Source organism: Lottia gigantea (genome assembly GCF_000327385.1).
Source record: "Lottia gigantea unplaced genomic scaffold LOTGIsca_13, whole genome shotgun sequence".
NCBI lineage: Eukaryota > Metazoa > Mollusca > Gastropoda > Lottiidae > Lottia > Lottia gigantea.
Genome location: NW_008707425.1, coordinates 1,885,065 through 1,897,956, shown reverse-complemented (window position 1 = coordinate 1,897,956; position 12,892 = coordinate 1,885,065). Strand labels below are relative to the sequence as shown.

The following is a 12,892-nucleotide window of genomic DNA, read 5'->3' as shown; positions in this document are numbered from 1 at the left end:
ATCAGAATCGGTTGAAACTGTAGCTTCAATCCTGCTCACGAACTATTTTTAACAAATTTCGACGCGTTTAACAAATTCAAGGGCAAAAACTCAAAAACCGTTCATCGAAAATGTGTCAAGTTAGAATTTGTCCGAGATCTTATCAATTCCAATGATCACACCAAGTTTCATCAGTATCGGTTGAGAACTGTAGCTTCAATCCTGCTCACGAACTTTTTTTTACAAATTTCGAAGCCTTTTAACAAAGTCAAGGGCAATAACTCAAAAACCATTCTCTATAGTGCTCACAAGAAATGTTGACCGACGGACAGGGGCAACGACAATATAAAAAAATAATCGATTGCATAACAAACCGTGCATGCCAATTTATAGCATTAAAAACATGACATGAAAAAAAGGGCCACTACAGGATTTAGATATTTTTCCAACAAACATCTTAAAACAAGTTGGATAAAAAAAAGTCTGCAACCATTATATTTATTGTGCATCAAACGGTTAAGATTTTTGCATACAAAATGAAGATATTGATGGTACAAATGTTGTGGAATTACAAATCTGCCAGCATAGTCTGAAAACTATAAAATTTCCAGCCAATTGCAGTCAGTTCGGAAGTTCTTTCAAGATAATTTATGGATGAGTTTTGAGTTATACAAACTGGAAATAAATTTAATGTGTAATTTTGTGGTCTCTTGGAGCAATGCCAACAATGACAAAATTGCTGATATTGTAGCTGCTTTTCATTTACAATATAGAATCCCAACAATAACTAGAGCCACACGTGGCACAGAATGGAACTTTGCAAGTGTAACAAATTGCAAAAGACTTCGAAAAAATAAACCTTCTAGGTTAATAAGGTACATGCTTTTTATTTTCAGGTTTAAGATTTAAATGTATTTACTCTTGCAAAATTACTTTCTTTTGCTTAGTTTACACTCTGCCAGTGCTTAACGTAGGAGTTTCTATGAACTTCCTCATTCTTGGTACAACAATTGTCCTAAACAGAACTACAAAGGTTTGAGTGAAATTATCACCCTTTGACTCCATGACTTGTTACATAATCTTTTTAACTCCTTACAAGCTTGATTAAATAATAGTAGTTTTTTTAAATATTTCACAAAATTTTGTTCATGCATAATATTTTATTACGGCTTTCGAGTCGAAAAAATTATCAATTATGATTATAAAAACCATTTTCTAAAACAAGCCTGAAAATTATAAAAAAATTGAAAAGTTGTAATTCAAGAAAATCATCAATATCTTCATTTTTTTACCTTTTTGCCAATTTCTAACCGTTTAGCTGCCATGTTCAAAAATGCAAAAAATCTCTAAAATTCAATTCAGACTACTGATTCATTGAATTGTTCTCAAACTTGCTTTAAAATGTAAGACAAAATTCAAGGTCTTCTAGAAGCCCTTTTTTTAATTTCTACTTTGTCTTTGCACGATTTCCTGTATAACATGAACTTTTTCACCGATTTAATTTGATGTTATTATAATGAACTAATAATGTAGTAATAAGCTTTCTACCACAATCTTTTTATTTTAATTGTCAACCTCAAACTTTTTGATTTAGGTGAATGAACGCTAGACTGAGTTCTTATTACCTTAACGGAAAAATTTGAACAGATTCATAATGTACTTTTTTTTACAGCTTTAGATATATATAATATATATATATTAAATAATATACATTATAAAAGATTATGTAACATGTCAGATCAGCAGTTCATAGAGGGTTAGACTGTTGTGTAAGTTCTAATTAACTTAAGCCGGATGTCCACTTGAGAGTTTTATAGTGTGCGATTTTCCCTCAAGTGGAAGGGGATCCAAATTCAACTGTCAATAGAAATAGGGCAAGTGATTTTCTGTCTAGTGGAAAGGGGTTGGCTAGAAACTGTTTCAATTCAAATTTCTGTTTGAGAGTACTCTCGAAGAATGGAACTGTGTTCTATGCCTGCGAGAACTATCAGCTTTTTATCAATTTATTTATCATACCACTTAAAATATGTCGAAACGTACTGGACACATGAGGAGATTGAATGCCTCATCACAGAATATGAAACTCTTTCTGAGCTTTAGGATGTTCAGTCTACTGAGTTCCGAGACAAGCAGAAAAAAAAAGTGCTGAGTGGAAGATCTTAGCCGATGCACTACAAATGTCCTAATGTCTCTCCTCACTCAATCCATGCCCTAACCTTTTGCAACCTTTATTTTCTGTTTCTTCCTTCCATTTATTATAACAATTGCTGAGGCAATACTCCTTTTCATTGACAACAACATTTTTGAATCGGAAGTTGACAAGCAAACTGGTAAGATGTCATGCAACTTGCATCCAAATCTGCGACCTGCAAGCTGATGCAATTTGTCTCTCAGGTGGAAGAGCACTTGAAAGTTTCTTGCACGAACTCTCTGAGAGTAACTCGTGATAAAATTTACTCTCAAATGGACATTTCCCCAAATTTTTAGAAGAGAATTATAGAGTTAAGAAGATTGTGAAACAGGTTATAAAGTCAAACAGTGTTAATTTCACACCTAGTGGACAACCCTAAAATTCCAAACCTCGCTGTTTGAAATGATCTATTAAAGATATTTTTACAGTTGGAAACATTTCCAAACAATGACAGTCTATTCCCATTCATATTTTAGTAAATATAAATGCTGAGAATGTAAACTAGCTCGAAAGCTGATCGATCTGTGTTAAACAGGGTTTATATTTATTTACATTGGTGATGTTCTAAATTTCCACTAAGTATATTAGAACTCACAACAAGGGTCTGCATCAATATTAAAATCACCTATTTTCACATTAACCCCCTATGATATGCTGACCTGGTTACATAATCTTTTTAAATCCTTTTTGCATGCCAAATAATTTATATTTTTATTTAAAGCTGTGAATTAGAACATTATAATTCAGTGTGAAGTTTCTCGCTTAGTTGATTAGAACTCAAAAGTCCACATGAATATTAAAATCATAAATTTTCAATAATGCTTATTTCAGAAAGTTTAAGGCTGACAACTAAAGTAAAGAAATTGTTAGAAATCTAATGACAAGCACATTGGAATAATATCACTTTGAATATACAAAATTGTGCAGATTACCCATTTTCAGAGCTCAATATAACCAAAGGTAATTGATCAAAAAAACAAATCTAGGTGTCTTTTGAAATTTAGAGAAAGCAGATATTTCTGTAAAAGATGACGGTTGCCGAAGGTCAGGTGCAGAAGTTATTAGCCTTCAGAATTTGGCCTGTCTGAAAAAACTTTGACAGCAAGTTATGCCAAGTCGGAATTCAAAGAAAGGGGCTTCTGGAGGGCCCCAGTACTTTTCAACTTCACAACAAATCTGAGAACAATCAGATTAAAGTGTAAACTACATTAAACTTCTACGATTTTTTTATGTTTTTCAATTTTGCATCTATACGATTTGGAATTTGTAAACACAGAAATTTTGACCAAAATTCAGTACAAAAAGTAAGAATAAAATACACCCAAAAAATGCACAGGAAAATCAAGCCATCAGGATTTTTCCACTACACCACTAGTCTGATGTCTAGAAATATATTTGAATATTTGAATTCTGCAGTATGATATGGCTGGCACCATAAATGTTGTCACTATTACAGTTTTTGCTATGTCCTCTGACAACAATATGAACGAAAAAATAATATTTACTAAAAAGTTAATGATAACAATACACTTTCGAGGTCAACTCGAAATCGGTTAATATGTGTCAAATATGTAAATACACTTACTTATCATAATCCATTACAGTATTGAGTCTATGAGCAATACTTAACACAGTGCTCTCTTTAAATTCTCGTCTAATAGTTTGTTGGATAAGATCATCAGTTTCCATATCAACTGCTGCGGTAGCTTCGTCTAACACTAATATTTTGGTCTTTCTTAAAAGAGTTCTGGCTAAGCAAACAAGTTGTCTTTGACCAACACTAGAATGTACAAAGATAACATATATTTCAGTTTCAAGAAAAAATTTTCAGATATAAGAAAACTTCATAGCCACTCTTTTAATTTCATTTAGATAAGTATACATATCTGTATGGAAAAGTGTTAAAAAAAATAATTTTAATGAAAAGCTGAGGCCCCATTTTGAATTTTACTAAAGTTTGACATATCAATATGGCGGCTACTCTGTTACTTCCGGGTAGGATTTTATGATTAGAAGGTTTTTGTAAGACCATTTGTAAAAGAATTTTTGAAATACCTTAAAAATTCAGGAAGTTAAATTTTATATTTTACAAGCAAATAGTGTCATAACCTGAAGTGATATCGAAATATCGAAAGTTAGTTTTTGTTCGCAATAAAAATGTCTATTCCTCTGTAAGTTTTCAGGTTAAAAAACTCAAAAATTGGAGCTCAAAAAGTCGACAACAAAAGTCAAAATTGTCGATTCTTGTAGTCATTAACGCGAAGTAATAAACAAAAAATTTTGAGCAAATTCAGATCAGTATCAAAGCTGATAATTAAAAAAGAGTCATAATCCACCGCTCATTTCCGGTTGGTCAAAATGGTGCCAATTTACATTTAACAAATAATTGTCCAATATTTTGACTAGAAAACAGCAACAGACAGTCTGTAGCATGTTTCCTTCTTAGAAAACATGCAAAGGTAAAAAAAAAAAAATAGTCTTTTGCAAGACAAAGCAGTGTGTTTGATGAATGCACTGCAAAAACAAAATAGTCGTTTGCAAAACAAAGAAGTGCGTTCGAAGAACCTGAAACAGCAGCGAAAGGTTGAATTATAAAGTCATAGTGAGATTCTGTAGTGACAAGATGCACAAATTTTACAACATTCGGTATTAAACAGTGTTAATATTTGGTATTAAAATATCAATTTTTAAATAGCTGTAAAACTGGCAGTAAACATCGTACAACAAAAATGAATATATGTCTGAATAGATCTCGTCAAGCACAATAACCTTTGTTCTGGTCAAAAGGTCAACTTAGGTCAAATAAAAGAGATATGACATGACATGCCAAGGTACACAAGGTCATTTATGTTAAAGTTCCCTTTTTTGAAGTAAAGAGTGCAACCAATTGTTACTTTATCACAAATTGTGCAAAGTAAAGAACTAATTTCATACAAAATATTAAGGGTAACAATTGCAAATATTTCAGGTAAAGGTGTAGCAGTAGGGAAAGGGGCGGCGCTGCTCCCGCACAACTCAATCCCACCTGCGTACGTTCCAGGTTCAGAATACTGTGAAATGTGAGAAAATAAGAGAAGAAGATTACACAAGACGTTTTATAACATAAACATATTCACATACAAAACATCTACAAAACAAAACCCTACACCCAAACAAGGTTCCGTGAGTTGCAAATAGAGCGGAGTTCTTAGAACTCCCTATCAGGCATAGCCAGTCCACAGCAAGTTATTACTAGAAGTCCATGAGCGGAGTCAAGAAACTCCCATACACCTTTCGGAGATCACTTACCATGTGCAACGCTCCGACTGACCGACTAACAAACGCTACAGAAGAGCTTTTATACACTCTGATTTTGCACTTGCACGTGCCAAATATCTGCTCCCATTGGATAAGGATTCATCACAACTATAAATGCGAGGCTCTGCCACGTAACATACCATGCACAGTCTAAATGGTAAAGCCCGGCCATGTAAATCAAGTTCGACCAAGTCTAAAAATAGCCAGCAAGAGAATACCATGTAAATATCACTGACATGAGTGACGTACTTAAGCAAATCCGCTACACTCCCCCCTTGCCAAAGTCGAGCCCGCTCTCAACAAAAGTGGGCGAGAACAATAATACATAAAATATTTTACATCACAAACAAAATTATATTATACAAAATCCCAGTCAAGCTGGTCGATCTCATCACCTGGTGCGGTTATTGTATCATCACCAGGCTTCTGTAACATCACTTTTCCATCTTCCCACACTGTCAAGGTGAAGTCATACTCCGTTCTTGACATGGAGGAAGACGCAACTAAACCAGAAGACTGATTCATCTGTCTGGGTTTCGCAGCACCGTATTTTAAAGGCGGCAACACATCAATGGGATCGATGGATTTGGTATTCACCACCTCCTCTGAGGAAAAACCACCCCCAACTTATCATGGTGAGTTTTCATATGCCGCTTTACTTTACATCAATGGGATCGATGTATTTGGTATTCACCACCTCCTCTGAGGAAAAACCACCCCCCAACTTATCATGGTGAGTTTTCATATGCCGCTTTACTTTAGGTTTATTGTTAAAACTCCAGTTGCAAATACAGCAGGTAAATTTGACAACACATCTGGTATGGTAAGTCCTCCAATGTTTCATGAATCGGCTTTTATTCATTACATGCACCCAACAACTCTACATCGTAGACCATCATCAGGGAACTCTTCCCTTAAAGAATTTTGAAATTCCCTTAAGTCTGCACGGTCCACTTTAAGTTGTAAATCCATTTCTGAAAGTAAGAAATCATTAGTACACCTAGCCTAATAATATGTAACAGCCTACATATTTTCCCAACTAATTTTTTGGAGAGAAGGGAATTTTTTTACGTACACGTCTGCCAGTTCTGGTTACCACGCAGGTTTCAGACTCATCCGAACTGCTGCAAGAATCCTCAAATTCGGATTCAAGCTCAAGACTTTCATCATATGAAGACTCTTCGCCCGGATCAAGCCAGTTCCTGGGAGTTTCATTACCTACACATTTCTTTAAATGGTTAACATGTACCGAAACTGGAGGGCTCATCTCAGACTTCTGTACCACATATATCAAGTCATTTTTCCTATTGACAACTAAGTACGGACCAGTCCATCCCAAAGATAATTTTGTATTAGCACTTTCCTACTTCAAACGATTTACATCTCAAATCCTTATCATAACCCTTTTTCTGTCTTCTAGCTGCACTCCCCAAATTATCAAAAACGAAATAAAAGGAAGCATTCATAGCAGATTGCAGCCATTCTGAATATCCTATTGTGCAAACTTCACTATAATCTGGTGGTAGCCCAAACATTCAATCAACCGGACAAGACAATTCACGACCTAACATCAGTAAATTAGGTGAGCAACCAGTGGAATTATGGACTGTCCCACGATATGCCATCAACAGATATGGAAGGTAATCATCCCAATTACTCTGGTGCTCACTGCAGAAAATTTTAAGCATCTGTTTCAAAGTTCGATTGAACCGTTCAACTAAGCCATCTGACTGAGGATGGTATGGAGTAGTACGAGTCTTGTCAATGTCCAGTTTCCGACATATTTCTGTAAATAAAGCATACTCGAACTCCATACCCTGGTCAGTATGGATTTGTGCAGGGCATCCAAATCTACAAATGACCTCGGTGACCAATTTGTCCGCGACAGTAAGAGCAGTATGATTGACTAAGGCAAAAGCTTCCACCCATTTGGTATAATAGTCTCCTACGACCATAACATACTCATTTCCATCATCAGTGAACGGTAACGGACCAAAGATGTCAATGGCAATACACTGCATGGCCGCACCATATTGAAATTGCTTAAGGGGTGACTTTCCTATTCCCGGACCGGGTTTACATCGTGCACATAAATCACAAGTTTCGCACCATCTTTTAATTGAAGCTGTCATCCCAGGCCAGTAAAATCTACGTTTAATGGTATGAAGGGTTCTATCCCGACCAAAATGACCTGCAATTTTGTTAACATGTAATTCCGTAAAAAGATTATCCCGGATCTCCTGAGGAGCAACGAGTTGTAAAAATTCTTCATCAAGATCATTAACAGCTTTTCGATACAATATATTCGACCTCATTACTAAATCATCCCATTGAGACCAAAGCAGTCGAGCTTCGTGTTGAAAAGATTTCACTTTCGATTTATCTGGTCGAACTCCAGATTCTACAAGACTTTTATAAATGACACCAATTCCAGGATCATTCCTTTGCATATCCTGGATCTCAAGAACATTATAAGTAGGAAGCCAATTAGAATCATGAGGTACATTTTGATCGCTTATTAATGTATTGACGACTGTCCTAGACACATTTGCTTGATCGGAAAACTGGTCGAGCGGCCGGCTTAAACCTGCCCTTTCCAGTTCCTCAGTCAATCCTATTGAATCACCATCTGGGACTATTTCAGAACAATCGGTGCAGAAGTTATTAGAGCACTTATTAGTTGGGAGACGAGAGAGTGCGTCAGCATTTCCATGCATTTTACCCTTACGTAATTCAATTTCAAAGTTATAAGTTTGCAACGTTGTCAACCATCTGGCTAGCATACCCTCAGGATTTTTAAAATTCTGCAACCACTTTAGAGAAGCATGATCAGTATGAACCAAACACTTACGACCTTAAAGATAATAATGAAAATACTTCATGAATGTGACAATTGCCAAAAGTTCACGCTTTGTTACGCAGTAGTTGCCTTGAGACCGATTCAATGTCTTACTGGCATATGCGACAACTCTCTCTGCTCCATCTTGTACTTGAGAAAGGACCGCACCTAACGCTTTACCACTAGCATCCGTGTCAAGAATAAACAGACCAGTTTCGTTTGGGAATGTTAGTATAGGTGGAGAAGTCAATTTTCTCCTTAGTTCTCCAAAAGCAGATTTACATTTATTACCCCAATCAAACTTCACATCCTTTCTAGTTAAATTTACTAAAGGACTAGCGATAGAAGCATAATCTTCGATAAATTTCCTATAATACCCTGACAGCCCAAGAAAACTTTTCACATCCTTTAAATTTTCGGGCTCAGGCCACTTACTGACAGATTTTATTTTTTCCGGGTCGCATTCAATACCAGAAGCAGACACGACATGCCCTAAAAACGTTACTTGAGTCTGAAATAACCTACATTTACTGGGTTTAAGTTTTAAATTAGCATCACGTAATCTAACGAAAACCAACTTTAAGTTTGCAAGTGCAGCTTCAAATTCACAACCAAATATGATAATATCATCGATATAACATAAACATTGCTTCCACTGAAGACCTTTCAAAACCAGTTCCATCAATCTTTGAAAAGTAGCTGGCGCATTTGTAAGACCAAATGGCATAACTTTAATCTGATACAATCCACAATGTGTAGTGAAGGCAGTCTTTTCAATAACGTCGTCAGACAGTTTAACTTTCCAATAACCACTAGCCAAGTCTAATGTACTAAAGTATTTAGCTCCTCCTAAAATTTGACTTATTTGAGGTAAAGGGTAGGAATCTTTGCACGTGACCTCGTTAAGCTTTCTAAAATCAACACAAAATCTATGACTTCCATCCTTTTTCTTAACCAGACAAATAGGACTACTCCAAGGGCTGTCACTTTTAGTTACAATGCCATTTACCAACATGTTGTGTATCTCCTTTTCCGAACTGGAGTTGGAACTTTTCTAGGAGGCAACTTGATAGGACGAGCATCCCCAGTGTCAATGATATGCTCTGTCAAATTAGTCTTACCTAACTGACCATCAGAGTCCATAAAAATATCCTCAAACTCAATGATTAACTTCTCAAGCTTCTTGACTTCTTCACTATTTAAATTGCCAGATGCCTCTTTAACCAAGAATTGTAAATGTTCGGGTACAGTTTCGGACGGAGATTTGATACCACTATGTATATTATCTAATTCCGTTACTGTCTCTACCCTACCTATCACTCTATCAACAGGAAGTTCAACAGGCTTATTATTCATGTTAAGAATACACATATTAATATTATTCCCATTAACTAACGATTTTGCCAAAAGCAACTTCCTATTAACCAATGTTTCTTCTGGTTCCAACAACATAGCAACTGCACCTACATCTACATCTTCACTAGCAATACCCTGAACAATCTTTTCAGACATAGCAGGTATCCTGACAGTTTTAGCGAGCCTAACAAATGCACAAGTTGGAACTGTAGTTTGTGGAGTTAATGGAATGCGTTCTTGACCATGCACCAGAGCCATCTCCGTTACATCAATATTATATTTATGCTTCAGAATAAAATCTATACCTAGCACACCAATAACTAGGAAATCGTGTCTAAAACTCTTGTTTGCAACATCAAATTCCAAACGAAGCATTCCTTCAGGCCATAGAGGGCGTCCATCCGCAGTGCTTAGAACTGCGTTGGTATCGTACAAAAGTGGACGGTTAGGAAGCTTGAGATAATCGACAAAAGAAAAGAGTGAAAAGGTTGAACCTGTGTCCACTAACATTGAGATACTTTTGTACTGGGGTATATCTACTTCAGCATATAGACATATGGGCGTTCTACTATAACAGTTTGCATTTCATTCTTATGCCCAATTTCAACATCATTCCCACATTCCTCCTTTTTTATATCCTCACTAGCATCTGTCTCTTGATTAGCACTTTTATTAATAATTTCCTTTTTATCCCTAATATTACTAACATTGTCGACACTAACACCAAGAGTATGTTTGCTAACCTCGTTACCATACAATTTCAACGAAATTTCAGTTTCAATTTTTCCAAATTGCTGCTCTTTTTCAACGAGGACTGACGTGGCTGCCAAAGTGTCAGTCCTTACCGGTTTAAAGCTTCCCTGGTTTCTTGCACAACCTTCCATCTAGGACAGTCTACTTTGATATGACCTTGTTCCGAACAGTAATAACAAACAACATTATTGCGATAAAATCTTTGCCCATCACTTCTGCTACCTCGAGGATTATATGGTACATAACTAGTGTTAACATTCCTATCATTTTCAAAATATGGCTTTCCATTACGATCAACCGGACCCTCAAACGCCTCGTACTCTATAGCGACGCCAATTGCCTGTTCTAAGGTTTGAGGATGTGAAAACTGAACATGTCTTTTTAGCTCATGATTTCCCAACCCATGAATGCTGCTCCCTCACAACTCAATCCCACCTGCGTACGTTACAGAGAGAGAAGATTACACAAGACGTTTTATTATTAAACCAACATAAACATATTCACATACAAAACATCTACAAAACAAAACCCTACACCCAAACAAGGTTCCGTGAGTTGCAAATAGAGCGGAGTTCTTAGAACTCCCTATCAGGCATAGCCAGTCCACAGCAAGTTATTCCTAGAAGTCCATGAGCGGAGTCAAGAAACTCCCATACACCTTTCGGAGATCACTTACCAACCGACTAACAAACACTACAGAAGAGCTTTTATACAATCTGATTTTGCACCTGCACGTGCCAAACATCGGCTCCCATTGGATAAGGATTCATCACAACTATGAATGCGAGGCTCTGCCACGTAACATACCATGCACAGTCTAAGACTAAGTTCGACCAAGTCTAAAAATAGCCAGCAAGGGAATACCATGTAAATATCACTGACATGAGTGACGTACTTAAGCAAATCTGCTACAAAGGTAAATATAACCCAGATGTGCCACGCCCACTTCAAAAATTATGAGTGTTGAGGTGTACAATGTTAAAAAATGTCCAAAATTTCAAGTGTTTACAATAATTAGATTATGAGATATTCATAATATGAATATATTACATATTATGTAGCAGGAGGGATTGACTGGCATTAAAACAGTCACAGAACACTATAAGAACTAGATAAAACTGAGCTGTGCAGGCTTGTCTACAACTCTTGTAGTTTCTAATGCATCAGACAACAATGTCTGTTGCCTCTGTCAATGTTCATCAGAAGTCCAGGATTTCATTCAAGATGCTAGATATTGATCTCAAGAGGTGTTTAAGAGAATAAGCTCAAATATAACATGTTTTTTGTATTGAAAACAAACATTTCCAACTAATGAATTTATGGCAGCGCTCAGCGAGTTGGATTGTTGTCTGCTGACCTGATGATTTGCTGTGCTTTTGAATTCTCCTCAATGTAAGAAAAATTCTGATGCCTGTGCCATTGCTTTTGAGAGTGTTCTAATACCTTATACGAAATTTGGAACACGTTCATTGTAAGAGCACAATGTTGAAGTTTCTGAAACAGATCACCTAAAACCAGACCAGCTTTGGGATCTATTTACACAATGAGTCGACTTGCCAGAACATCCTAAATGACCTGTAGATGGTAACATCTATGGGCAGAGTGTTGTAACTTATATAGATTTGGCATACAGAGCCGAACTTACCAAGTTCTAGCCCACGACCGACTTATGCTGCGGGCACACAGATAAATAAACCAAGTACTAACGTAAGAAAGTAATTCATAAAAAACTTAACTAAAATTTAAATCTATAGATCAAGGGGGGAAACATCGCAAAAATAATGTTATATTATGATAAGAAATAAAAGTTGGAGGTATGAGTGTAAATTGCTCAGAAGTCATAAAGGTTGTGGGTATTTCCTTCAATCAACATCTGGATTTTTATAAGATTATATCACTTAAATCATGCACCGCTACCTAAACATTAATGCTACATATTCTACCAATACCTGTCAGAGCCCAATACTAACTCCTTCTGATGGTGTACAAATGTTTAATTTGGCTCCAAAATATCTATTGGATCTCTTAAATCTAGATATTAATCCGTATTGTACAAGATCTTCTACTTGTCTTTTGTGTAGCAGGACCACAGTTATGGAACCTGTAAATCTGTTGATTTGTTTAAGAGACAGTTAAAAAAACGCATCTTTTTAGAAGAACTTAATAAGAACTCTATGTGAGTATAGATATTGACTATAATGTAGGAATATTTGTGTTTGTAAAACGCCATTGAATGGGTTATAGCAGTAATTTCAATAATCATAACCTATAAAATCAAATTATCAACTGTCTTATTTCTTATCCAAATTTCATAAAACTTGATATGTATATGTAAATTGAAATTCTGAATATGATGGAAATATCCAATTTGTTTAGTTCACATGCTCATTCCCAACTCTCTTAGTTATTATCCTAATTTCACCAAATTTGGTATGTACAATGACTCCTGCTCATGCGACCACCTTTACTAAGCAATC

General features: G+C 35.9%; 1 protein-coding gene across 1 annotated transcript in view; it reads right to left on the bottom strand.

Annotated features, from left to right (window-relative positions):
• Positions 1-12,892, bottom strand: part of LOTGIDRAFT_111500 (hypothetical protein) — a gene marked incomplete at both ends in the record, with an annotated part of 74,848 nt that overhangs the window by 8,751 nt on the left and 53,205 nt on the right. Inside the window, one exon of the mRNA XM_009048949.1 lies at positions 3,756-3,950. Within this exon, the coding sequence (XP_009047197.1) occupies positions 3,756-3,950 (195 nt within the window). The remainder of the gene's footprint in view (positions 1-3,755; positions 3,951-12,892) is intronic.